A 25,047-nucleotide genomic window follows, 5' to 3' on the forward strand; every position below is an offset into this window, starting at 1 on the left:
CAACACAAGTGTGAGAACGGGAAAAGGATGATGGATGAATTTCCCCACAGCTCTCAGCCTCGTAAGTGCATTGCAGTGAACTTCTCCCTCAAAAAAATGACATCCTGTATTTTCTAAAATATAAAACCCAATCTTTGTGACTTACGTGAATTAACCGTACATATCAAAGGACAGATCCTGGCCCTGATAAGGCTGATTTGCATTTTGCATAACAGCAGTTGGGGATTCACCTCCTAACAGAATTCTCCACAATAAAAAGGCATCAAAGCCATTTCCATGTTTGCTTTCTTCCACTCATTGCTTCAGCACTGAGCCTACTCTAATAGGCAACAGATACCTGCAAAGTTTCAGTGATTTCTTAACAGGTTTCAAATAGACAGGCCCCTCACCATCCTGAGAGCTGAAGGAACACAGGAAAATCGAGTCTTATTTGGCCAGCTCCATCTTCTGCTGAACTGACACGACTGCTGGTGGATCTGCAAGTCTTAACAATTCTGCCTGTATCACGTCTCCCGCAAAAGACAAATCAATTCAAGTTGTAAAGAAAATGGTGTGACAAAGTCAACATTTTCCACTGTTCTGAAACTAAAGTTTCATTTCTAATTTTAAAACTAATGAACTTCCTACAACATATGCTCCACAATTTAGAAGACTACACGCTCTACACCAGAATTTGCAAACTTCTGACTATTCTACAGCCTAACCACTCGGTCACAAGGTCTGAATTCTTCTAGCTCTGGAGCAGAGCCTAAGAGCATAATTTGGGGCAAACCAGTCTTCCTACAGTACAGTCCTCTATCTGTAAAATCATACTAAGAGTACCCATCCTTACTGAGATCTTACGATACAACTCACATTTCAGACTGTAATGACATGCACGAAGAAAAACCCCGACACGGTAGCTTAGCTTCGGAAAAAAAATCGTCTTTCATTACACCTCTCTACTTTGGAGAATCAACTCTAATATTTAAAAAAGGGTGCCTTGAAGTGGAAAAATTTCACACATTTTATTTCATGTAACCACGTGATATTCTTCCCCTCCTCCGATTTATTATTCCCATAAATTAAATAACTAGCCTATATGAGAATGGTAAGTGCTGTACTGAAGTCCATGAATACTGCCTGATACTTTTGGTTTTACCTACTGTTCGTAAAGCAAGTGGCATGTAGTTTCTGCAAATGTGCGATTGACAACATAGACATATTCTGCACAGGACTTTGTTATGTTTTCTCACTCTATATAAAATACATCGTTAAACAGAAGAATGCCCTTTTTTTTTTTTTTGACCTCTCCATTTCTTTCTTTACACTCAAAACCATTTAAAATTTTTACCTTCCAGACCACTTTCACAGAACTTCTTGTGGAGTAGACACATGACACATCTGAATAGCTTCCAAAGCTCAACACTGATTTTATCATACTGCAGCTTAGCGTTCAATTTACTTCCCTAATAAAACTCTCCTCCAAAAAGCTAACACCCCCGAAAAAAGAAAAGCAACTGCCTTTAAAGTTAAAAAACCCATTAATTTTTAAGTTTAGAAAACTCACAAAAACCTCAAAGACACCTTAGCACCATCAATAGCTCCATTTCATCTTAGATTTTGAAAGAAGAAAATCAATTTCAGAAAAAGTTATAATGCTATTGGAAAAAGAGGTTGAGACCATCTCTACCTGTGCGGCTCCCGTAATCATATTTGGAATGAAGTCTTTGTGGCCTGGAGCATCCATCAGTGTAATCACTTTAGTCTTGGTCTCGAATTTGGTCATACCCACATCCATTGTCACTCCCCTTAAACAAAGCATACATGCAACGCACCATTAAAACTGCTTTGAGAGCTTCACAGAGACCTAAAGTAAAGTTATTAAAAACACATCATGAAGTTATACACTCCAAAGCTTTCATTTTATTTAGCCTTCATAAAAACACTGAAATAAACCTGCCTGCTGGAAAAGCAGACCTCTAAAGCTGCCTTTCAAGAACTCTAGTTATGAAGGAACACAGCCAGAATTCACAATACTAGCTCCCATAGACCATGTCCCAACATGCACAGCGAGAACATGAAAATTGTACTGTGCATTTAATCACTACTAATTCTACTTTTAATACTTAGCTCTTCAGAAAAAAAGCATCATAGAGTAATAGAAACATATCCAAGAATTGAAAAAAAAAATAATAGAAGGTATAGGACTGTAGGAATTCAACTATACATTCGCAAAGATTCACACATAGAACTACTGATTATCAAGGAGGAATTGGGAGTGCTTTGACTCAGTTCCACATCTCACTAACAACCACACGTTCTGCACAGCAGATGGGATAGGATTCATTCGACCAAATGCAAACACCTATCACACACATATTGGTATCTAGGTTAGTCATCTGCATCTCCCTTTATAGACAATAAAGGCAGATAGGCACTTTCGAAGGACAAAACTTCTCACATTAGCACAAATACTTAAAATACGTTACCCCCAATGACAAAGAAACACAATAAAATAACCTCCTCCTAGCCCCTCAAACATTTATAGATGACTCCAGAAAGTTTTTCTTTAATAATACAAAACTTAAAGTGAAGAGAAAACAGGATCAATTAAAAATATCAATTCAGAAAACTCTTCCCTTAATAATTACAATTTATCTTCTGAAAAGAAGTCTGGTACCTAAGCGCATAACTGTTGGATACTAAAGAAGTCTTAGACCATGCGACTTCCTTTTAAGGCTCATGACAATTGTTCCACAAACTTTTCTTTCTGCTAACACCTTACTCTTCAGGCAGTAAAAAAATGTCTCTATTTCCAGTTTCACATGAGGATTGCATCCTATCAAAGATGCTCTGTATTCATAAAGTAACATTCTTAATATGATGCTTAATTATCCTCATCCCTAACTCATCTAAGGATACCTTTAAAATTTCTGTTTGATCACTTGAAGATTTCTCCATCTTCTCTGTACCTGCACCCCCTCAACACTCCCCTTTCCCCCCTCAGGTTTGTATGTGCACTTTGTAAATGGAAGGACTCACACAGGCAAAAGTTTAGCTATATACAGGTACAGTGCAGAAGTGCACACACAAGAGGGACCGCCTTACTGCATGTAGGTCACATGTGCTGAACAGACATTCCGCTGCTTAGTTTATAATCGACACCCTTTTACAGGAAAATTTAACATAGAACTTTTCTATACAACAATGACCAAACTGAGAGAGATTTGACAGCAATAAACCAGTAAGGCAGCTTTAAACTAATTCTGCTACCAGAAGCATTCTGCATTTTAATCCTACACCGCACTCCACAGCATAGAAATATGTGAATAAATACTCAAACTTCTCGTTTGTATTTCTTATAATGAAATGAGGATACTATTTTCATTTTGGATAACATGTACTCACAAAGGCAAAGGAAAATATTTGCTAATAAGTAGTAAGTAAATATCTATAAACATTTAGAATACTTCTACCAAAGCATTATTAGTAGATTGATATTTCCTAATGAATTTTGTTCTTTCAGGGGAAAAAAAGTTAATTCCCATTAAAAGATATTTTTACCTTTCTCTTTCTTCACCAGTTTCATCCAAGACCCATGCATAGGCAAACGAGGCCTTCCCAGCCTTCTTAGATTCCTGTTCATATTTGTGCATAGTTCTTTTGTTCACATTTCCCAAAAGGTACAGCAGATGACCCATTAAAGTACTTTTACCTGCATCAACATGTCCTATGGAGGAAAATAAATATTACATCAATTTTATTAATTTACATATTTTAAATATAGTACAAGAAAAATACATACTAGAACACATGAAAATCACATTTACTAATAATGCTTACGCAATCCATAGAATTTCACAATCCTGAAAGACAGAGATATAAAGAGCTTATTGCAACTGTCAGCCAGCATGACAGCCACATAGCACCTCCAAATTCATACTAAAAAGAACACATAGCAAGGAGGAAGCCAAACCAAAGTACTTTTTATTATACTGTCAAAAGGAAGCTAAGTCAACCTCACTGTCTTAGTCATGGATATTGGAGTGTACTCCTTTCAAAGGATAACGGTCAAGCAGATGCAACTGCTTCTGTATCACTTCCAGATTCAATCAACACAGTTTTTCATGTCTATGTTTCTCAACAATGTAATTTAACAGAATTACCTATTACCACCAAATTAAGCAGTTGCTTTCCTCCTTGTCTCTTCTCCAACTCTGCTTTCACATCTATTTGTGGTTTTGTTTTGCTTGACTTTTTTACTGGAGTAGGCACCGTACTCTGCTCTTCTGAAACCTGTAGTACTTGGGGTGAAAGGGTAGATTTTGAGACTGCTTCAAGCACCCCAGAAGCTGCACTGGAATCTTCAGTTAACAGTCCTTTCTGAAGTGTGCTAGCGTGGCCATTTTCTTCAGCAATCACACTAGGGAAAGAAAGAAAACACAAGAAACATAGGAGAGAAATTGAATTTTTCCCTCACTATCATGTAAGCCCCAAAAAAAGAGTATGTGATAAGCCATTAAGGTGGAAGAGATAAGCAGCTGGATACAAACTGCCCAGATACCAGCTCTGAACATCTTGTCTGAAAAGCAGTGTGTACAAAAGCAAGATAAGTAATAATCTTGTAAAATGCGTGAAACAGATAAACAAAAGCTTCCTACAGCCACTTCTTCTAACAGGGAGGGAGAGGACAATAGTGCAGAACAACTACAGAGAGGTGGTGGTCTCTTTTAAGTAAGAATCCAAGCCAGCTTTGAAGTATCAGTCCTAAAATAGCTTCCACATACACTACAAGTATTGCAGCTGAACACAGTGATGCTCTGTTGTGAGAATGTCAATAAAGCATAAGGAGTAGATACCAAGCATATCTGAGCTGCAATTTAAGGTGCAATGCTTATACAGAGCTGTAACAGACAAGTTACAGTCATCAATGGGGAGAAAATTTGTTGTATGAAAAACCAAGGAGTCAATGACTAAGAAGATTTGGATTCCTCAACTCCCCTTCTCTAACACTCTGTTCTTCCACAGACCATCACACTAATCCTACTAGTAATAATGCTAAATTTGCAATTCTTATATTCTCTCAATCTTTTTCTCTCTGATTTGTAAATGAGGATATTTTCCTAATTTACACAAGCATTTAAGAATACACAATATGATTCTTCATCTTTTATGGCAAAGATGACCAGTAAAAACAAACACCAAATAAGATCTCCAAGAGAGTAAAAGCTTTCTTACTGCCTGACAAAGTTCCATGATGAGGCACTAATGTAAGCAGCAACAAAGGAACAGAAGCGGTTATTACAGGTGGGACAACAATATATCAAGGCAAACTTGAATATACAAGCCACTAGCCATGACAGTATATTGAAAATACCTACAAAACACTACCTTTAAAATTCTACCCAGGGTGAAGCAGCTTCTTTCCCTGGGATAGTGGAAATCCTTTCCAATGCAGTATCATCATGCTTCAGGCTGCTTTCTATGGAACGGATTCATACCGGCTCTCAGACTGAAGTGCCTCCACAGATAGTTTTAATTTTTCGCTCTCCACTTTCTGTTTACCTACTACAATTAACTTCCCAGTTTTCCTCTTTTCAAGTTCTATAAACAAAACTACTTATTTTGGTGCTTCAGAATCCAACATTGTGACATCTCTGCTTTTATTTGACATAATTCTCATTTTCTGTCTGCGTAGGAGTATTTGCATTGTATTAGTCCCTTTCCATTACAGGGGGAAAAAAAAAATATCAAGAAACAATACACTCCAAGCACGTTAGTCTACTGAACAAAGCAGTTCAAGAGTTATGATCTAAAAAATTAAACCTAAGAAATGTTCAGACTAAATGCAAGATTAGCCTCTCATTATAGCACTAAGCAACATGGGACATTTTATAGGTCTCCCTTTTCCCCTTCCCTAACACTAACCCTTCAAGTTTCAGAACCCACCTATGTAATCAATACTGTAGCAACTTACTGATTTTGACACCTTTTTCGTAAGGCCAAAAGTCAAGTTCTACTCTTGATTGTGAGACCCAAAAGCAGAAATCTGAGCACTCATCTTTTTTGGGCTAGAGCTCCAGAACCCAAGGCCAGGGTTTTGCACCAAGGCTGGATACAACAACCACTTTTCTCAAATTACCTAAGAAAAGAATATAGTTCATGCCAATCATGCTGGTTGCACGGGCACAGATGGTACCTGTACTTCCGCATAATGCATAGATCATTCTGTATGAAGTCTGTTCACAAGAACTTATCCTATCAAAATATTCTAAACCACTTGAAGGAGAAGGACAAATCTATATTATACTGCCTTAAGTCACGCAATCATGACATTTTGGATTTGACACTATGAAACCAGCTGTACTGTATCACCAAGTATAGACTTAAACAAGCTCCAGTATATAATATCATATCTTGACAACTGAACACCTTTTAAGAAGATATGCTCGATTTCCTAAATTCCAAAAATCAGTGGGTCATCAATGCTTTAGATGTAGCTATGGAGAAAGACGATTACACATAACTACTTCACAGAAAAATAGTTACTACAGTTATTTGTGCTTTCTTTAACTACTGTAAATACTAGTGTATTTCTATAAAACTGAACAAGGATGGTTTTTTTTTAAATTCCTTAAATAGTACATTAAGATCAAGCTGAAAATAGATTTTGGAACGGCACAGAAATTGCTTTCTCCGATGTCTCTTCAAGGACATTTTACTTCACAAAAACTGACTGAAAACAATCAAGTTGATAGAAGGCAATTATGCACAGAACTCCAATAACAAAGCTTTCTACGTAATTTAATAGAGTATTTAAAATCATGTTAATGATATAAAGTACACCAGGCCATTTTTGTCTCAAACACATATTAAGAGAGCCTCCTAAATATACAATTAACACAAGCCTATTAAAAGACAAAAAATATACTTTGAAAGTTATGTTATCTGTAAGCTTCCAAATTAAATTTCGTTTAGCTAGGTAAAGATTTTTGTAATTGCAGATGCTCAGATTTTCTTGCAGGAAGGATGGATGTTGAGTAGTAGAATTCAAACGAGTTAAAACACCTGAAAAGAATCACAGCTATTGCCAGATAAAAATAACTACTCTCTTAGTTCTAAGGTAGCTTTTATTGTGACTACCACTCCTGAAGGCTGCCAAATAGTTTTTATTTTGAGTAGTGCAAAGAAAAAGTGCTAGATACAAGTGAAATACTGAGTGAAATATGACTCCAGCCACCATAACATTAGGCCTTGACACTTTTTCAAGAGTGCAGTACTTGAACAGTCAGTAGAGTTTTGCAGGTTTCAGATGCACCATGTTTTGGAAACCTGAAAACAACCTGTGCCATGATAAACCAAGACTTGCAATTTCAGAGGAGAAACATCAGAATGGGTAGAGTGTATAATCTACGTACAGAACATCTCTGATAATTCAGAGCTTTTTTGCTAAACAGGAAGATGGGCACATGAAATGTAAATTCAAGTCTCAGGTAAGTAGATTAAGAGAGATGCAGCAATAAGACCCTGACAATGATTCCTCATGGCAACCAGATGAGTAGTTTATTAAAAGCTTGAAAACAGCTCAGAAAAATGCTAAGGAGCGTCATCTCTAATAGTAAATGAGAAAATGAATGACATTGGAAATAGTTTTCAGTAAACCTTTTCCACTGCAATTTTTCAAAATGATAGAATTGAAAATTTCTCTCATAAGACAGAGTATATCAGATAGCACAGTAGTACCTAGTATGTCACCAGCGCTGGCAGCTGAGAGCATAAAAATGTCAACAGCATTAGAAAGCATCTTCAACAGCAAAGTTCCAACTTGGTCTGAGTTATGTTGAAACACCATATCAAGAAAAATTTATATTTGGATGAAGGGTACTTCCTAATCAATTGCTTGCACCTTTGTATGAGAACTTGATGGAACTACCAAAAGCAGTTCCAGTTTGCCAACATCTGTCCCTGTCTGCCACATCACTGCTAACCGCTAACATGGAGCGATTGATTAAACAACTCTTGACTTCTTTGAAAGGATAGAATGATCAAGCACTATGTGCACTGATGTCATGTACTCAAGAAAGCCTGACCACCAGCAACTCCGGCACAAATGCCAAAAGAGCTTACCACAGCTTTTTGTTAGGAAACCAGCAGACATTCAAAAGCCTGGTAAGGATCAACATTTAGTTAAAATTAAAACTGCCAGGCCAGAAACTTCCTGTGTTGTCTTGCCAACAAGGAGCAAAAGAATAAACTGAGTAAAATGGTATCATTACATCACTGTTTTCTGGGGAAAATTAACAAATGCAACATGTGTTGTTGGAAGACATGTTAGAAACAGTCTCACCAACTGTTGAAACCCTCACACTATCATGCATTCAAAGAAGAACTTGAAACATTATCTTGCTGAAGATTAACTCTGCATAAATTAAGCTTTTAAACAATATTTTCAGTCTTGTAGTCTGGACACTTAGTGAATTATTTTTACACAACCGACTCTTTCGGAGTACTTACAGTCATTACAGGAATGTCTACATTTATTTCCCCTTTCAAAATTATTAATTACACATTATTGGTGAGGCTGATGAAAATAATGACCCCTTTTTTTACTGACAAATTCTTCTGGCTTCGTTCATGAATTAAATGGAAGGAAAAGCCTGATAAATAGTTTTGGTAGAGCATGACAAAAACTATTTGCCAGAAGTGAGTAAACTCCAATTTTTTTAAACAATCCCACTAAGAATGCCCTGTAACAAAGGCAATCAATGCTCAAAGTAATTCATGACTTCTAATAGTGCATTAACTTTAAATAAGATTCATCTATTATTATGAGGTCATACCTTATAAAAAAATTGAGTCATAAAGACTAAATAGCTATCAAAGAATGGTTATTTTTGCTGATGGTAAGCCACTGGTTTTAAAAACACGGTCCATGAATTACCTTTAAGATCACACAGAAGGTGACAACAAAAACTATTTCATACATATATACAATCATCTTCTCCTCTAGAAAAAAAACCAACTCTGATACTAATGGAGTTGAAGCAGAGGTTCATATTTTGCTTTGGATTTCTGGAAATAGATATATACGAAGTCATTACAAGTTTGCAAGACAATGCTAGCACTTCAGCTAGCCACAATATATTTAGCACAGAGTTTATGCAGATACTGTGGAAAGGAGCTAGTCAAGGTCCAACTGTTAGGAAAAGAACTAGAAAAGCAAGTGCCACTCTCCTACAGCAGAAAAGGGAAAATACGCAAATACAGTCAAGGCCTCCTTTCCCATTCTTCATATCAAGGTTCCAGTGCCTTGGCAGTGCCTCCACAGTGGCCTGTAGGACAAAAGAAGAAAGGAGGCCCTCACAGACCCCTTGAAGTAGAGGTCTTTAGACATGGCAGATAACTGTACAACTTAAATTGTGCTTTCTTCCATACTCGTTGACTGGCTGTGCTAAAATCTTATGCTCTTTTCCAAATCACTCCACTTCTTACCTGTTCCTCCCACTTAAAGCTAAATGCCTAACGCGTATCCAATTTCTACAGCAAAAGAGGCTTGCTTTTGATTAGTATTTCAGCAGTAACACTAAATAAGTAAGATGAATTAAAAAACAGCTTCACAAGATGGAGGATTTATCTAAAGGGATAATGGAAAGCTTAATTTTTTCTGTCACAAAAAACAGTAAGTCACTAAACTGGAAGCAAGCACAAAACAAACTTTCAGGGTCCCTGAAGACAAGCAGTTAGGCTGAAAACCATCTATCCTCAGAGACTGTGTCATCACTTCTTATCTCCTCCTTCCCTATGGAGTGGAAACACACACACAAGGTGTGGCAGCTGCTAAATAAGTATCAGAGAAATAAAAGTCTGTATTTGCTCTTTTTTATAAACAAATATTTTAAATAGTCATTATTACAGCTAAAAAAAAAAAATATCAATCACTACTGTCCAGGACTAGCTGGCAGATCTTTTTCACTCACTTCAGATTTCTTTCTTTTTATAAATTCTGTCCAAATTAATTTAATTCATGAAAGTCCCCAGGAAAAACAGTAAATTATAAGAAGTGTAGTGGGAACACCAGAGATGTAGGTGCCATGATGTTGACAGGGATTTCATGATCAAGTCCAGTGGTCACACCCAGTAAGTGATTAGTAAAGCAAGAGGAAACAAACAAACAAACAAAAAAATGTTCCCTTTTATATATTGTAAATCTCAAACAGTACAGAAACAGGATTTTGAAAGGATCAGAATTTTTTCATTTGGAGCTCATTCCATCTAAGTAGCCCAAAGAAAGCGATTTCTCTTAGAAATAGCATTTAGCAGTATAAAGGGAATAATGACACCATCCCCAGACATTGTATTAAATATGATTAAGAGACTAAATGGATGCAACTGCTTGCTCTCCACTCAGTTATCAAACATGCACAAGATACTGTAAAATAAAGATGATGCTGCTCCCTTACTCCCAAAAATGCTTTCCAGATCAAAACTACAAACACTGCAGGACGAAGTGGGGATGCTGGCACTGCTTACGCTTGTAATTTTTTTTTCCTGAGAATGAACTATGGAATTTCTTGCACAGATTAGGGGACTATTGTAAGACTGGTTTCAAAAACTGAATAAGCAGAATCTATCAACCACTCAGCCTAAAAACAGCCTAAAGCAATATAGGGAGCCACAGAACACTACATGTAATGACGTTTCACATACTGCATTCCCAATACTCATGTCCTGTCCTTATATATTTCTTTAAGTATTCACTGCTGTCTACTGTTGTAGTTAAGACTCTGAGCCAGATGTCTGTTTTCATGTTCTCACGAGGTGTCCCTCCAACAGTTCCAAGTCAGGATAAAATTAGAACTACTGCTCAACCACTCTAGCTAACACATAAGGAGGACCAATTTCTTCTCTACAACAGTTGCGTCCTGGACACCTGTTACAGTTAATAAAAGCTGCAGAGGAAGGCAAAGTTTAGCCGTGATTGTTTCCCCCACAAATCATTCTTAAATATATTACTTCCTTTGAAGAACAAGCAATTACAGTTAAGATTTATTGATTTCATAATTCCACTTAGAGAACTAAAATTAAAATAAACGAACCCCAAGAAAGTTCAGTATTCTATGAAGCGGATGTTTAAATAATCTAACTAGCTGATATCTCTCTGCACTATTCATAGTGAAAGGATTTGTTAAACTCAAAACGTGAGGTACCATCTTCTGAAAGTAATTCTGAGTCAAACAAGAAGCTGAGATGGTTAGTTCTGAAGACTGACACTAAAACTGCTGTAAAAAATAGAAAAAAAGAAGAAGAAAACTTGTTACAGCTGCATCAGTCTGAAAGAATTGCTGCTGATGTACCTTGATGTACAAGTGCTTGGCTTACCATGGAACTTCAAATCCCATAGACTGTTTCTTTCCAGACACCGTCATTTTGGCAACTTTTGGCACAATTTCAGATTCCACTCTGGCTGACTGGGAATCCCTTGTTTTTCCTAGTAACAGACAAAAAGTAAGTTTGAACTTAAGTTCATGACTAACAGGTGTTAAATATAGTTTAACAAGTCATATTATTCTCTTTAACCCAAAGATATCACCCTTTGATCATGATGAATTCTCACCCTCCAGCATCTTACTTGCACATATTACATATTAAAATCTACAAACAGTTATATATATTGTGAAAATCTCATCCATACCTCCAAGAATTCACGACACCTACACCATCCCCGAGTTTTACTCGGAGCAGTTCTGCATGATGCCAATAGCATTTCATGCATTATGAGGATGAAGAAAAGCACTGCAGCTGCTCACTAGCTGGTAAGGTTAGTTATTATTTAGAGCTTCGCTTTTGCCCTAACATTGTTGAGCCTCAAGGCTACTGTAAGGTAAAAATGTACACCTACTTCAGGTACTGTTAGCAGCAGCACAAGCTGCATTGAGTTATCAGGCCTTCCCTGAAACATGGAAACAGAGTTATATCATACTAAATTACACCGAAGAAGCCAAGTAATACTCAAAAGATAGCTAATTTAAACATTATTTAGAAAAAATTAGCTAATTTAAAGTTTATTTTGAAATAGTTACCAGAATTGAGTAATTTACTTACTTTAAAGGTATAATGTTTTACCATAAATTAAATGAAAACGATTACAGTAAGGTTCATTCTTAATTCTGTGAAACTACATTTTCACAATTAATAGCACTACACTCCCTTCAAGGAAAAAAAAAAAAAGAAGACTTCCAGCTTCACAGCATGAGTGACAGCAGCTGTACTTTGTGTTTAGAAGGATGTTATACAGACAGGAAAGCTAAACAATAACCTAGATTCAGAATAAATCTGTAAGCTTTAAAAAATCTTCACCTACAAATGTAGCTGAAAATCTGAAAAGTGCCACTACTCTTCAAGCAATAGACCAATTTGAATAGACAGAGTCAAGTGATTACTTATTTTTAATAACAAGTTAATCATTTCAGTATTTTAGACTACTGTTGTAAGATGAACCATTGGAGTCACTTGGACCTATTAATTTATGCTAAGTCTTTATTGCATTCCGAAGTATGACAGCTACACCTTTAAAACCACAGAATCATATTGCTTTTCAGGTTATATACAAAGTTGTGGTCAAGGCTGCTTAACTTCAGGTAAGGAAGCAGAATACCACAGACGTCTATAATAGCATATCAAAAAAGCTGCTGTACAACTTCTTCTAAACAATTGCACTATAGATTGAAACATTCTTATTTAACTGACAACAATCTCCCTCATATGTCTTATCTGCTGATATTTATTTATTTGCACCTGCAGTTCTCTGGAAGAAGTAGTTTATATGTGTTATTATTAATAGATGTATACCAAGTATGCTGTAAATAAGGAAAACAATACAAGAAATAAAGGGAACAGCACAAATCATGGTTTACAATAATCACAAGCTATATAACTGATAAACAAATAGAAAAGATTCAGAGCATTCTCAGATCACTTGATGAGGACTACTAGTTAAGCACCAAGATTTTATTTCTTCTTCAAGCTCCTATATAGATCACCTACAGCATTTTGTAACAAGTAGTTAACATTCTTTTTGTTACCAACCTGGTATTTTTTTTTCCACTTCAATTCTAACAATTTTCAAGTAGCCATCATGTTAACTGCCAGCTAAACACAAATGTTTTACATATATAATTTGAAAGTTGAATTACAGTTAATTCTCAGAAAATACCATGTTTGAAATCTGGCCACTAGGAACTAATAATTACAAACAACACAACGAAACTGAAATGTGATTAGTTGAAAGAAACCAAGATAACTCCTATACAACTTGAAAATAACTTGCAATCTAATAGCAATATTTGCTACATATAATCCAAAATCAAGAGATAAAGGTTTTTACAACAAACATTTTCTAATCAATTTAGAAATTAAGCTTCGTTCTGTACAAATATTGTTGGGGTGTTTGACACCGATCCAAAGTTAAACATACAAGGAGAAAAAATACATTCAACAAATCAAGTATCTGACACAGAAAACAGAAATTTAAAAATAGAGATTAGGAAACACTAGAAGATGAAATAAGATACAACAATAAAATTACAAAGAGCAAGAGAAAGCAAAGCAATTATCCATCGACAGCAATAACAGTTCCGGTGGATTCTTTATGTATTTATTTTTATAAAGCACTAATACTTCACAGGTAGAGTGAGGAAGCAGAGCAGGACCACATAAAGACAAACCAAACCAGAGAAGATAATCCTGGAATGGTGGCATTCAAATAGATGCAAATGCAACACAAGTTATTAGTGTGTTAGAAGCATCAAATATGAATCTTCTGACTCCAGTGTTTTCATAACAAAGTACAATAAAATAAAGCAGCAGGTTTGAGATAAGGACCAGGTCTGTGTTTTGTGAACTGCAGGCACCATTAAAGATTAATAATTATAAGCTTCATTACAAAGGACTCAAGGCTCGGAAGAGTACAGTTTACTATCTAATCTATAGGGCACCAGAGAAAACTGCATGATAAATTCTTATCTGCTTTAGCAGGCAAAGCAAAAGCTATTCAGCACTTAACAGATCGTATGCAAATCCTTAAACTGCACACTGGAACTAAAAGGAAGTCAATGCACAATGCTGATACAATTCTTAAAACAATTCTTAATCAACAAAGTATCCCATGGCAACTGAAGGGCACTACAAGCCCAGAAAAAGCGTAGGAGCAGTGATCCTGATCTGATTAGGACAAAAACAGCTGTGAGGGAAATTGACCTGTGAAGGGAAAGGATATAAAAAATATATAAACTTTTGCCAAGAAAGGTTTCATGAAGTTCTTCATGCCTACTGCCATTTAGACATCCTTAAACACATACCCAAGTAATTCAATGACAATACATTTCCTAAATCAAGAGTACGCATAAAATAAAAACCAAGATAGAGAAATCTTTCATAAACTCCTAAAGACACCTCAATGCCTCCTTGCTACATTTCACTTACTCTAAGCACTGCAAAAAGCACAAATAAGAGCCATGCTAGCAAATGGCCAAAGGTGTCAAACTGCAGAATAAGAGATTTTACTGAAGAGGACACTCCATAAAAATCCTAGCAATTCAACAGATTAACACTAGGAAACTAAAGACATTTGCCCTCCTTGATAACAGAAAGAATATAATAATAAATTATAAAAATGTAAAGGCTTGTCAGCATAATAGTTCTCACAATTCAGAATGTTTAAAACTCAAAACTTCAACCTATTTTAAGCAAAGTAGTTTCCAGATGGGTATTTGTTATTTAGACTACACTGACCTTAGAGGGCCTAGACTAAAATGCTACAAGTGATACATTATGACAAAATAAAACATGCAATGATGCACCTTGTCTCAGTACTAAATCAGGATGAGCCTAAATACCAAAGGAGACAGACCTGCACTGATGTTACCCCAGTAAAATTATGACGGAGTGTGACAGCTTGACAATCAAAGCTCTCTTCCCTTCGTAACTCTTCCCTTTGCTTTTACCTTTCCTGTGACTGCCAGCTGGTCTCTTATTAAAAGTCTTTTTGCTTTAGTCAAAAAGTATTACTAATGACACCTGCTGTTAACTTCAAAACTATTAAAACTACAATCCCAAAATATGATGGCACAATGAAGTATTTGCAGACTGATAAACAGAACAGACTTATATAGGTAGGAAGCGAGTAAAACAGGGACATTCTTTAAAAAAAATGAAACAGTCTCTCTCTGGGTTTTCAAGCTAGAATAGCAAGTGTATGCATATAGTAAGCAACTCCCTCGACTTTGGATTTCCTTTGTAAAAATGGTTGCAGTGAGTATCTGTAAAAGATTTAAACAAACAAATCAAACTACTGTTTTGGCTTCTTTATCATACACAACAAGCTTGAGAAGTCCTTTTTTTTACAGTTTTTGTTCATTTATATATTTACAGTGAAAATATCAGAAAGATAAAAATTCGACTTTTCTCTAATCCTGCTGGAGGTGTGGAAGTTATGTTTCAGTATTTGAAAGAGTTGATTGTCCATCTACTCTGTTTCCCAGGTAGTTTAGAGACACACAAAAACAACAGAAGACTTTTAAACAACCACCATCTCAAGAAAGACATGTTGATACCAAGTCAAAGAGGGATACTGGCATATTCGGAGAAATGCATACTAGCACTATGTATTTAAATCCACACTGGCTTCAGATGCCCACATCTTTTCAACAACAGAAACAAAATGCCATGGTTTCTGATTGCTATACACAGAGGCTACTCCTTCCAATTTGTCCTTCCCTCATCAAATTGTATAAAGGCAACTGAAGTTTTAAGCTCAACTACGCTGATGCACAGAGAAGCATGTGTTTGATAAGATGAACCAGAATTTTTAACCTGCCTGAATTCAGCCTGAAAAACAAGACAGCAAGAATGTCAACATGTTACATATGTCTTAAGTCTGTGCTTTTTCAGATGGCAATTGCATTTGTAAGTAAAACCACATCTACTCATAAAATATCAACAAACGGTGTATCACCACTCGCAAAGGAATGCAGCTCTAAGAGAATTATGTGCTAATTAGCTATAGTCAGACTGCAGTTTCTTTTATTCAAAGCTTTAATTCATTTATGTGCTCTTGAATTTTTACTCGGTTTATATTTATTTTTTCCATTTTCAAAACTGGTGTGAGCACTTGAAGAAGGCTGCATGCTATTTCATTTTTTCATGGTGCTGGGGAGCTTAGATACTATTGACACTTAAGAGATGCAAGTAATTTACAAGTCCTCTTAGCACTATCTAAACAACACTGACATGGAAAAATACACAAGTAACACCATGCCTTCTGATCTAGAAGACACAGTTTGCATTCCTTACTCCGCTACAGACTTTCTCTATAACCACAAGCAAGCCACTTACACCTTTGTCTACCAATTATGCAGCAACAGCTACCAACTGCACAAAAGAGAAAAGGCAATGCACTGGTTTTGTGCTAGTTTTCTGCAACATATCACGAGCTTGTTCCAAGTACATTTTGTGACTCACCGATTTAAAAACATATTTTTTGCATTTACTGCTGGCAGTGCAACCATTGAGTATACTCATAATAACAGAAGTTCAGACAAGACACAGATCTGTTTGAAAAGCAGACTTAATAACTGAGGCAACTTTCAGCCCAGTTACGTTTGCCACAAAGCACAGTGCATCTTCAGTGGCAGTGGTACTGAGCACTAGTATTATAAGCACACCACAGTGCTGGGAATAATATCAGAAGTTCAGGACTCTCAACGATGTCCTACCACTACATAACACAACTACTAAACTTAGAACATCCCAGTTTTCCTAAATTTACACAGATCACCAAGTTTCTAAACATTCTGCCGACATAATTTGCCATGCACTCATCCCTATGGATGAGTGGCCCATCATTTAAATTTCTTTGAACATAACAGATCAGTGACACAGTCTGCGAGAAGTAATTTCCAACATACAGAAATCCTTTCTTATGTGAATATATAAAACAATATTGGATATTTGGGAGAGGAAAAATTAAATTATTTATAAAGGCCTCTCCCACTCTTCTACGATTGTAGAAACATCAGCAGCCCTCCAAGGAGCACCTTTGATAGCAAAGAGACACCACCCAACCCGAATTTAGAAACCGCCACAGAGGAAAAAACTTCAAATTAAACTGTTATGTTCATATTTAAATTATACCAGTTCAAAATACTCATTTTTAGGAAAACCCATGGCATTATATTACAATGAACTGCAATATACAAATGGGTGCCACCGAACATCCACAGCACTTCTGAAAATAATGCAACAATTCAAAATAATAGAAAAGGCAGCTCTTGCTAAGGCAGCTCCCAGTGCTGAGACTTAGCCATTCTAACGATACCACTGAAAATAATTCTCCAAACAAGAACCCTGAATTTTTCCTTTTTAAAAGAAAGGGTATTTCCTAATAGAAACCACAGTCAGGGGTTTTCCGGGTAACTTCTTCTTGTCATAACTATTACCTTCTCTGCAAAGTTTCAGATGGTGAATATGAAGGTGGTTTTTTTTCATGAAACCAGAAGTAGGCATTTTCACTAAAAAATGCTGAAAATAAAAATGTCTACTTGCACCTGATTACAAGAATTTTTGTTTTGTTTTTAAGGTTTGATACAGCAGGAAGGAGGAATGATACAGCAGGCTACTGAGCGATACTCACAGGCATCTCCAACACGGGCCAGTTCTCTGTGTCTCACAACACAAACAGCACAACTTGCAACTCCAAGACTGAAGTTCCAGAACCAGTTTGCTTCACTATATGCACCTGCAACAACTGGATGTGCAGCAGGCACAGTCAGAAGGGCTGGTACAGTTAGTTGGCACTTCTTGTTGCTCAGGGTTTATTTTCAATGCTCACAATGCCACATATGCAGTGACAAGTTACCTGCAGAGCTAAGTGCGAACAAAGGAAGCAGAAGAGGATCAGAACTGAAAATGAATGCAAACTGCAGGTGGAAAAAACGAACATGGAAAACAACAATGGCAAATGACAGGAAAAATAGGCAGGAAACCAGAAATGGCTACATAAGGGGTTTGGAATGATAAAATGGAAAAAAATTGCAAATGACATTAGGAAATGTTGTGTTTAGGGCACTAACAGGAATTAAACAAAAAAAATCTGACATGGCTCAAAAAATTTAGATGTCAGTGTCTGACATTAGATCAGGCTGAAGTGGATGGGATGGAATGTGTTACAACAAGGCAATAAGCCATTTTCTTTCCTGCCTGGAACTCAGCCAAAATTTCTGGAGCCTCAGCGACTCTCTTTCCTTTAACACTCCCACCAATACTGAAGCCAAATGGTACAAAAACACAACAGCCAGCTAATTCTGAATTCTCTTCCTCCTTCCCCTGGAACTCTTCTGGCCAGCAAGACTTATACAAACTAAATGTCTTCAAATACTTAAACAGCAAAAAACTAATGTTACCTATTAAAACTCATTTTTCTCTGTGACTTTATTGCAATCATTCCATTGAACAGTATTCATTCAATTTAGAATATCTGATGTCCCAAATAAACCTAGTGTCTCAGAGACTGGCATATTATTATATAAAACTTTTTACTGACCTCTATTACAGCTGCGAGCATTCAGTTTTAGAACATCAAACTTGTATGTCGCAATATCTACATATTTAATACGTCGTTCCAATCAGCATTTATCTCTAAGTTATGTTTAAGCAACATGCATCAACAAAGGAACACACAGTTCAGCTCTGTGCAGACTGTTGGTATGGTCCTTCCAGAAACATGGATAATTGGTCTAGTTTACATTCACTGATAACTTATTAGGGGAAACAAAGGCACTGTCACTGGAGTAAAACTCTCAAGATTTTTAGTTTCACTAAGCCAACACCTCCAATGTAAAAGACAGGAGATTCGCTGTACAGAAAGGTGGACTGGGAGGGGGGTGCTTGTTTTCTTCTAGAGATTACGCAAACATCAGCTGCCTCCTTATGAAGTTTCTGATACGTAAACACGTAAAGGTCCAATAGGAATTCACAACAATCAGAACAGCAACTTAGGCATCCGTCAGGTTTTTGAAAAGAACGTCTCTGCAGTATTTCTCATGCCTACTGCTTATAGTCAAACGAACTAAAATCCAGTACTTTACATAATCGTAACTCAGCACAACTCATCATGTAACTACTGAAACCTTATTTGTGGGAAGTGTATTGCTTTGCACTCTAGCAATGCCAATGATGCCGCTTCTCACTCCGTAACTGAAGCTACAATCTGCTGCAAAAATAATTAGACATTTGCAGTTGCTCTGCAACAGCACCTTTACTCTCCCACTCATACACAACCATGAGTCGTTGGTGGTGTTTTCTAATTCAACGAATTTTTCTCAAATGACTGTGAATTGTCTTTCACTGAGATTTAGAAAAAGCTCAGTCTGGTATTTCTGAAGTGCAACTTCCTACCATAAATGGTCATGTAAAGAGCAGAGTCAGCACTACGGGCAGGATAACCCTAAAAAGATACCCCCTTTAGCTAGTCACTTACTTGAACAGAATACACGGAGTCCATGCACATTACTAGAATTTCAGTTAAAACCCTGGCCAAAATGAGTATGTAAAACTGAAAGTACAATACGCATATTCTATTATACTTATATTGAATTTCCCAAAATAACAAGTGAGCAATTTCAGATTTAATTCTTAACTAATATTATAACGCCAGAGGATGGTGCTATTTACCTGCACATCATCCAGGTAACTCAGAAACAACATCATGCCTTTGACACTTTGAAGTTATCTATGCAAGTATATTCCTGTTGATTGTGTTGCAGGAGTGCAAGGCATTTTACAGAGGAAAGCTTTCTTGATCCACAAATCCTATTGATGCATCAAAATTACTTCACGTAGAAGAATAGTGATCAAGAAAAGCAAACTGATAGTACATAAAAAATAAAACCATCTTACATCTGTTAAAATCTTCCACAACCATTCTGCAAACTTTCTCTAAAAGTTAGTGAGGTGGCCTTTTGAAGTAGCAGAACAAAACAAATGTATTTACTAGTCCTCTGCAACTAAATATGTTGAAGCTGCAAGTATTTTCAGCGTTTATAAGTTCCAGAAAATTGTATTTTGTGAACTTTCAGTGTAGCGAGAACCTCAATGTAAGATTAAATAAAACCTTATTTAATTTAATTTCGATTCTCTGAATTCTTAACTCTACTGCTCTGCTGGTTACAGTACAACCATACTAGACCCTGATTGGGCCAAAGACCTGACATATCTGCAGAACTAAGCAATTTTTTCTCAAAAGTGAGTCAAAATTGCAAGGTTTTCCTTTTCCACACATTCATTTATTTATTTCTCTGAGAAGCTAGCCCTATATAAGAAAAATGCATTTATTTGAGGGCCCTCCTTGATTTCAGGGACAGCAGAGCAGCTTGCAACATCACAGCACAGGGCACATTTCAGAGTGAAGATATGAGCATTTAATAACAAAATATATGGATTGTTCAGGAGTTGAAGCGAGATGGATTCACTGACTGACACTGACTTTTGCACTTCTGTTTGCAAGGTTATGGTAATCAAATAGCAAATCTTCAGAGATGTCCCCTTTTAGTTTGTGAGTTTTTTCCTTAAAAAGACAAAAGACAGACATATTCTACTTACATATTTTACAAAAAAGTCAGCCAAAGACTCCAATTTTGAAAGCTTTACCTATAATGAAGATGAAGGGAAATGACAGTATACATTAGAATTTCATTAGAGGTACAAATGGTACCGTTAGAGGTACAATGTACCATTAGATGATACAAATGATGATATGAAATTGCCAACACAAATGGGATTGAAAAGATAGAACCACGTTACGTGGAACAGTTCATATTTCAAGGGTTTTCACTTTGCATTATGACAAAACTGACTTCTTGATCATCCTTGCCTTTCCCACCACCTTCTACTCAAAAAAGATGGAGAAATCTTCCCAAGCCAGTAGTTAGGGCACTTCTGTGGGAACTTGTAAAAAGAGGCACAAAATCCGTACTATCATCAATAGAAAATGTAGATGATACATACATCAACCAAAGCACAGTAAACATTCAGACTCTTGACCGTTTCTTGAGAGGTGGTTGCACATTTTGGGAAGCTGCACTCTTCCAATTAAAAATTATTTCACTGTAGACTACTAATTAGTTCTGGACATGAGCCTCAGTTGAAAAACAACCATCTTTATGTTCAGTATTTGTTCATATATGGAACTCAAAGCAGACATACCTCACATTTGTGGTACAAGTTAAATTCTACAGACCATAACTATACTGGAGACTTGAACTCAACATGAGCTGCTTCAGGACATTGCTCTGCTTCCATTAACACAGAAAACTGCTACTGAAGAAAAAGATACTAAGGTACAAAGACAAATAAAATTACAGAACTTTTTTTCATGAACAATAAAATTCCCTACAAAAAACCCAACATATCAGAGTACAGCAACTCCCTATACTGAAGACAAAAATTAGATACAAGAAGACAAAGTGACTGCCAACAAAAACAACCGCCGTAACATGGTGAAAACTACCATGCCATCATAAATACCAAAATAAAAAACATCAGAAGATATTATTTTGACCAAAGATATTAAGATATAGTAATTTTCTGAATTATCACAGAATAATGTTCAGTGCTTGCATTTCTCGACCATGAACAACCTTAATAAATTGAGGAAACTGCCATGGAAAAAGCTGACAGTATTCACCAGAATGGAAATTATGATTCTGGAAGACAGGCTCCAATGAAGATGAAACCAGTAAACACAAGACTGACATCCTACAAGCTTGCCTGCTTTGCAGAAACAACTGTTGTCTGCAAGACCTCCAGCTCAGTGAATAAGCAACACCTTTTACTCTGGATGGAAAACAAACTTCTGAAAAAACAAGAATAAGCAGCAAAATAGCAACTAACATGTAACACATATTGGGTGCTCTCACTTTTTAAGGTAGTCTAGCAGAACAGTGTCTGCCCATGTGCCCCCAAGACAGTGGGTATTTTTTTCAGAGCAAGGACTTGTAGCTGTGCACATGGATGCCTTTACTTAAGATAATCAGCTACTCAGCTATTTATCGTAAATAAAATGTTTAAAGAAAAAAAACAAGATGTCACATGAGCTAATAATACCGCTTATAGCTGATGAGCCCAAAAAATAGAACTTCCAGACCTAGCAGTTGATAAGCCCTCGATTACAGAAAAGCTGTATGAAAAGATGGAGGATAGAGTAGGACATACAATATTTTACAGTGTTTTAGAAAAGAGCATAGCTCAGTTACCATAACTTGAAAATCCTACCTCTTTTGCTATTCCAACCAGTCTCTTAATATCCAAAACTTAAACAGTTACTAGAAATGTATAACCTTGTAAAAAGCAAAATGATACATTAACTGAGTTCATTTTAAAATACTGTGAATCATAACTGTTTAATACATACATTTAAAAGCCACCTGAAGAATTACTTTGAAGAGAAAAATGTTAAATGTTCAGGTTTTTACGATTTTTAATGTATCAGAAAGAACACATTAAGAAAGGACAAGCTGAAAACAAAAGGCATTAAAAATGCACTGTACTGCTTTGCACATGTAAATTAGAAAAAATTAAACATTTCCCACAATCTGTTCAAAGGAAATTTAACTGAGTGAACATACACCTTTACAGTACTCCTTTTACTAGGATTAAACGTAAATAATGATGCAAAACACAAACTTAACGAAACCAAGCAAAATAATTAACAAGGTGCCATTTTCCCTTTGGTTTTTTCCCCCTCCAAATCAGAAACTATTATTGATCAAGTACCTGCAAATCCCATCCTTAACTGTTTCAAGATTTCAGACTAAGGGGTAGTGGTTTATGCCATTAATTCAATGCTCAATATTTTGCAGTTGAGGAAAAATGAAGTTGCTTTTTAAAAAAATATATATCCTATTCGGCCTAAGATAGTTTAAAAGAAATTAGACTTATAAATTATTTCTATGTAGATGGGACAGTTTAAGTATTCTGTAAATATCCAACATCAATTTTAAAGTGATAACAACAGCAGAAAACACATTTCCTCCTTCTAGCTTAATTTCGTCTGTTCTTACATCATGAAGCCAAAGGCTTCAGTTGTACCATCAAACAAGACATTTCTATAACATGCTTGCAGTGAAATGGGAAATAAGGCTTCACATTCTTACCTACCAGTGTTTGGTACTACACCCATAACAACGGGGCATATTAAGACATGTTATTCCATATGCCACTGCTCTCTATGGGAAAAGACCTAGACTGGTCATAATCATTCTAAAGAATTGGTGTTTTATTCTACCTTCCTGCTGGGATTCAAACCTCAGCTTTTCTGGTATAGCTAAGTACATCACCACTAGCAGCTCTTGATGGTACACTTACCATTCCTGTACTATGAAGGACTTTATTCTGTATGTAACCCCTAAACTCAAGCAACTCCTGACATTTGGAAAAAAAACAGTACAATCTCAGTTTTGTCCTCAGAGCTACACAGATGGAAGTTCAACAGATCACACACAAACCTCCCCAACAGCAGCTGTCTTTAACAAAACACAAATAATAACTAAATACATCCATAGGAGATGATGACCACATTCTCAAAGCATGGCTTGAGATGCTACCTGTTAGATAAAGCAGTTTGGAACTACTGAGCCATAATTTACAGCCACATAGTTTTCTTCTAGTTCATTCCTGACAAATTTTCTGTTTATCTTCTCTGTAATATCAACAAGCCTAACATCTACTTTTGCCGTTTCCTTTCATTCTAATTGAAGGTATCTTACTCAATTCCTAAACAAGTAGAATTAGTCTGCCACGCTGCTATCTTGCCTTGTTCACATACAGAGCACATTTGAGAAAGGGCAAAATTGCAGAGGAAGAAACAGCTTCTTTGTAAAAAGTACAAAGAATATGGAGAAATAAAAGCTTTAGCACTCTTTGTTATTTAAATGAGTTAGTGGAAACACATTTACAAAGAATCTTTGAAATCTAGGTGTGATAGTGCTAAAGATCTCTCAATCTAACTTGCAAAACAAACTCAAGCTGCATCAAGTGATCAAGCCTAGTGAACTTATCTGCAGCCCAGAACTTCTTCAGTGTTAAACCCAACATATTGGCAAAAAAAAAAAGGTTAAAAAGTTCACACATCTATTACCACAATTTCAGAGACTTAATCTTAAGCTATCCGAAAAAAACCCACAAAGGCCATTTTCCTGGACCACCGCTGTACACCATACCATTTGTACAAACACTTAGCTACAACAGATTATACACCAGAAAGACACCATGCCATAGGAAACACATTATGGATACTACACTAACAATGGACATTATTAGAGATTTAGCAAATCTAACATAAAATAGATTATAAAGCTGACAGTAGAATTTTCAACAGCTAACTGATATAAAACCCTAGTATTAAGCTCTAACTGTATTTATCAGGGAAACAGCTGCCAGAAGTGGTGCAGATACTGGTCAAGCTGAACTAATCAAGGTAAAACTAAGCTACTTGACATACATAGCAACATATATTTGAGAAGTAAAAAAAAATACCAAAAAACCCTGTTCTGCATTGAAATTTAAGAAAAGTTTACAAAAATTGTCCCACCCTGCAGTGAAAAAACATGTTCATGTACATAGTTAAGTTTTCCCCTTTAAAGTGCAGCATGTTTTACATTGTCTGCCTTACTAATCTACACCTGAATTATTTATGTATATTATTAGTCTGCATATTTCTTTATCCCACATTTTCCTACAAACTCGCCTGGTGCCAGCCAAACATACCTGAACTTCACAGTTATCGAAGACTAACTTGCTTAATTAAGTCTAGGGAAAAAAAAAAAAGAAAAGAGACTGAACATCATGATAATCTGAACAACAGAAACCTCTATTTGCAAAATAACAACCTAAAACTATCACACTGGAGGCTCTATTCTTCATTGCCAGAATCATTCAGAGAAAAAGCTGTGTATCCCCACTTAGAAGAAAAACTGAATACAGGAAATATAATCTGTAGTTTTAAATAAGGTT

General features: G+C 36.2%; 1 protein-coding gene across 2 annotated transcripts in view; it reads right to left on the reverse strand.

Annotated features, from left to right (window-relative positions):
* HBS1L (HBS1 like translational GTPase) overlaps positions 1-25,047 on the reverse strand; it is a 57,199-nt gene that overhangs the window by 12,851 nt on the left and 19,301 nt on the right. The window contains exons 6-9 of one of the 2 annotated variants that reach the window (XM_054061491.1): positions 11,362-11,472; positions 4,149-4,405; positions 3,547-3,712; positions 1,673-1,790 (exon numbers count right to left, since the gene is read on the reverse strand). In XM_054061491.1, coding sequence (XP_053917466.1) covers positions 1,673-1,790; positions 3,547-3,712; positions 4,149-4,405; positions 11,362-11,472 — 652 coding nt within the window. The remainder of the gene's footprint in view (positions 1-1,672; positions 1,791-3,546; positions 3,713-4,148; positions 4,406-11,361; positions 11,473-25,047) is intronic. The other variant, XM_054061492.1, reaches the window with a different exon arrangement.

The sequence above is a fragment of the Cuculus canorus genome, chromosome 3 (genome assembly GCF_017976375.1).
Source record: "Cuculus canorus isolate bCucCan1 chromosome 3, bCucCan1.pri, whole genome shotgun sequence".
In the NCBI taxonomy this organism is placed as follows: domain Eukaryota; kingdom Metazoa; phylum Chordata; class Aves; order Cuculiformes; family Cuculidae; genus Cuculus; species Cuculus canorus.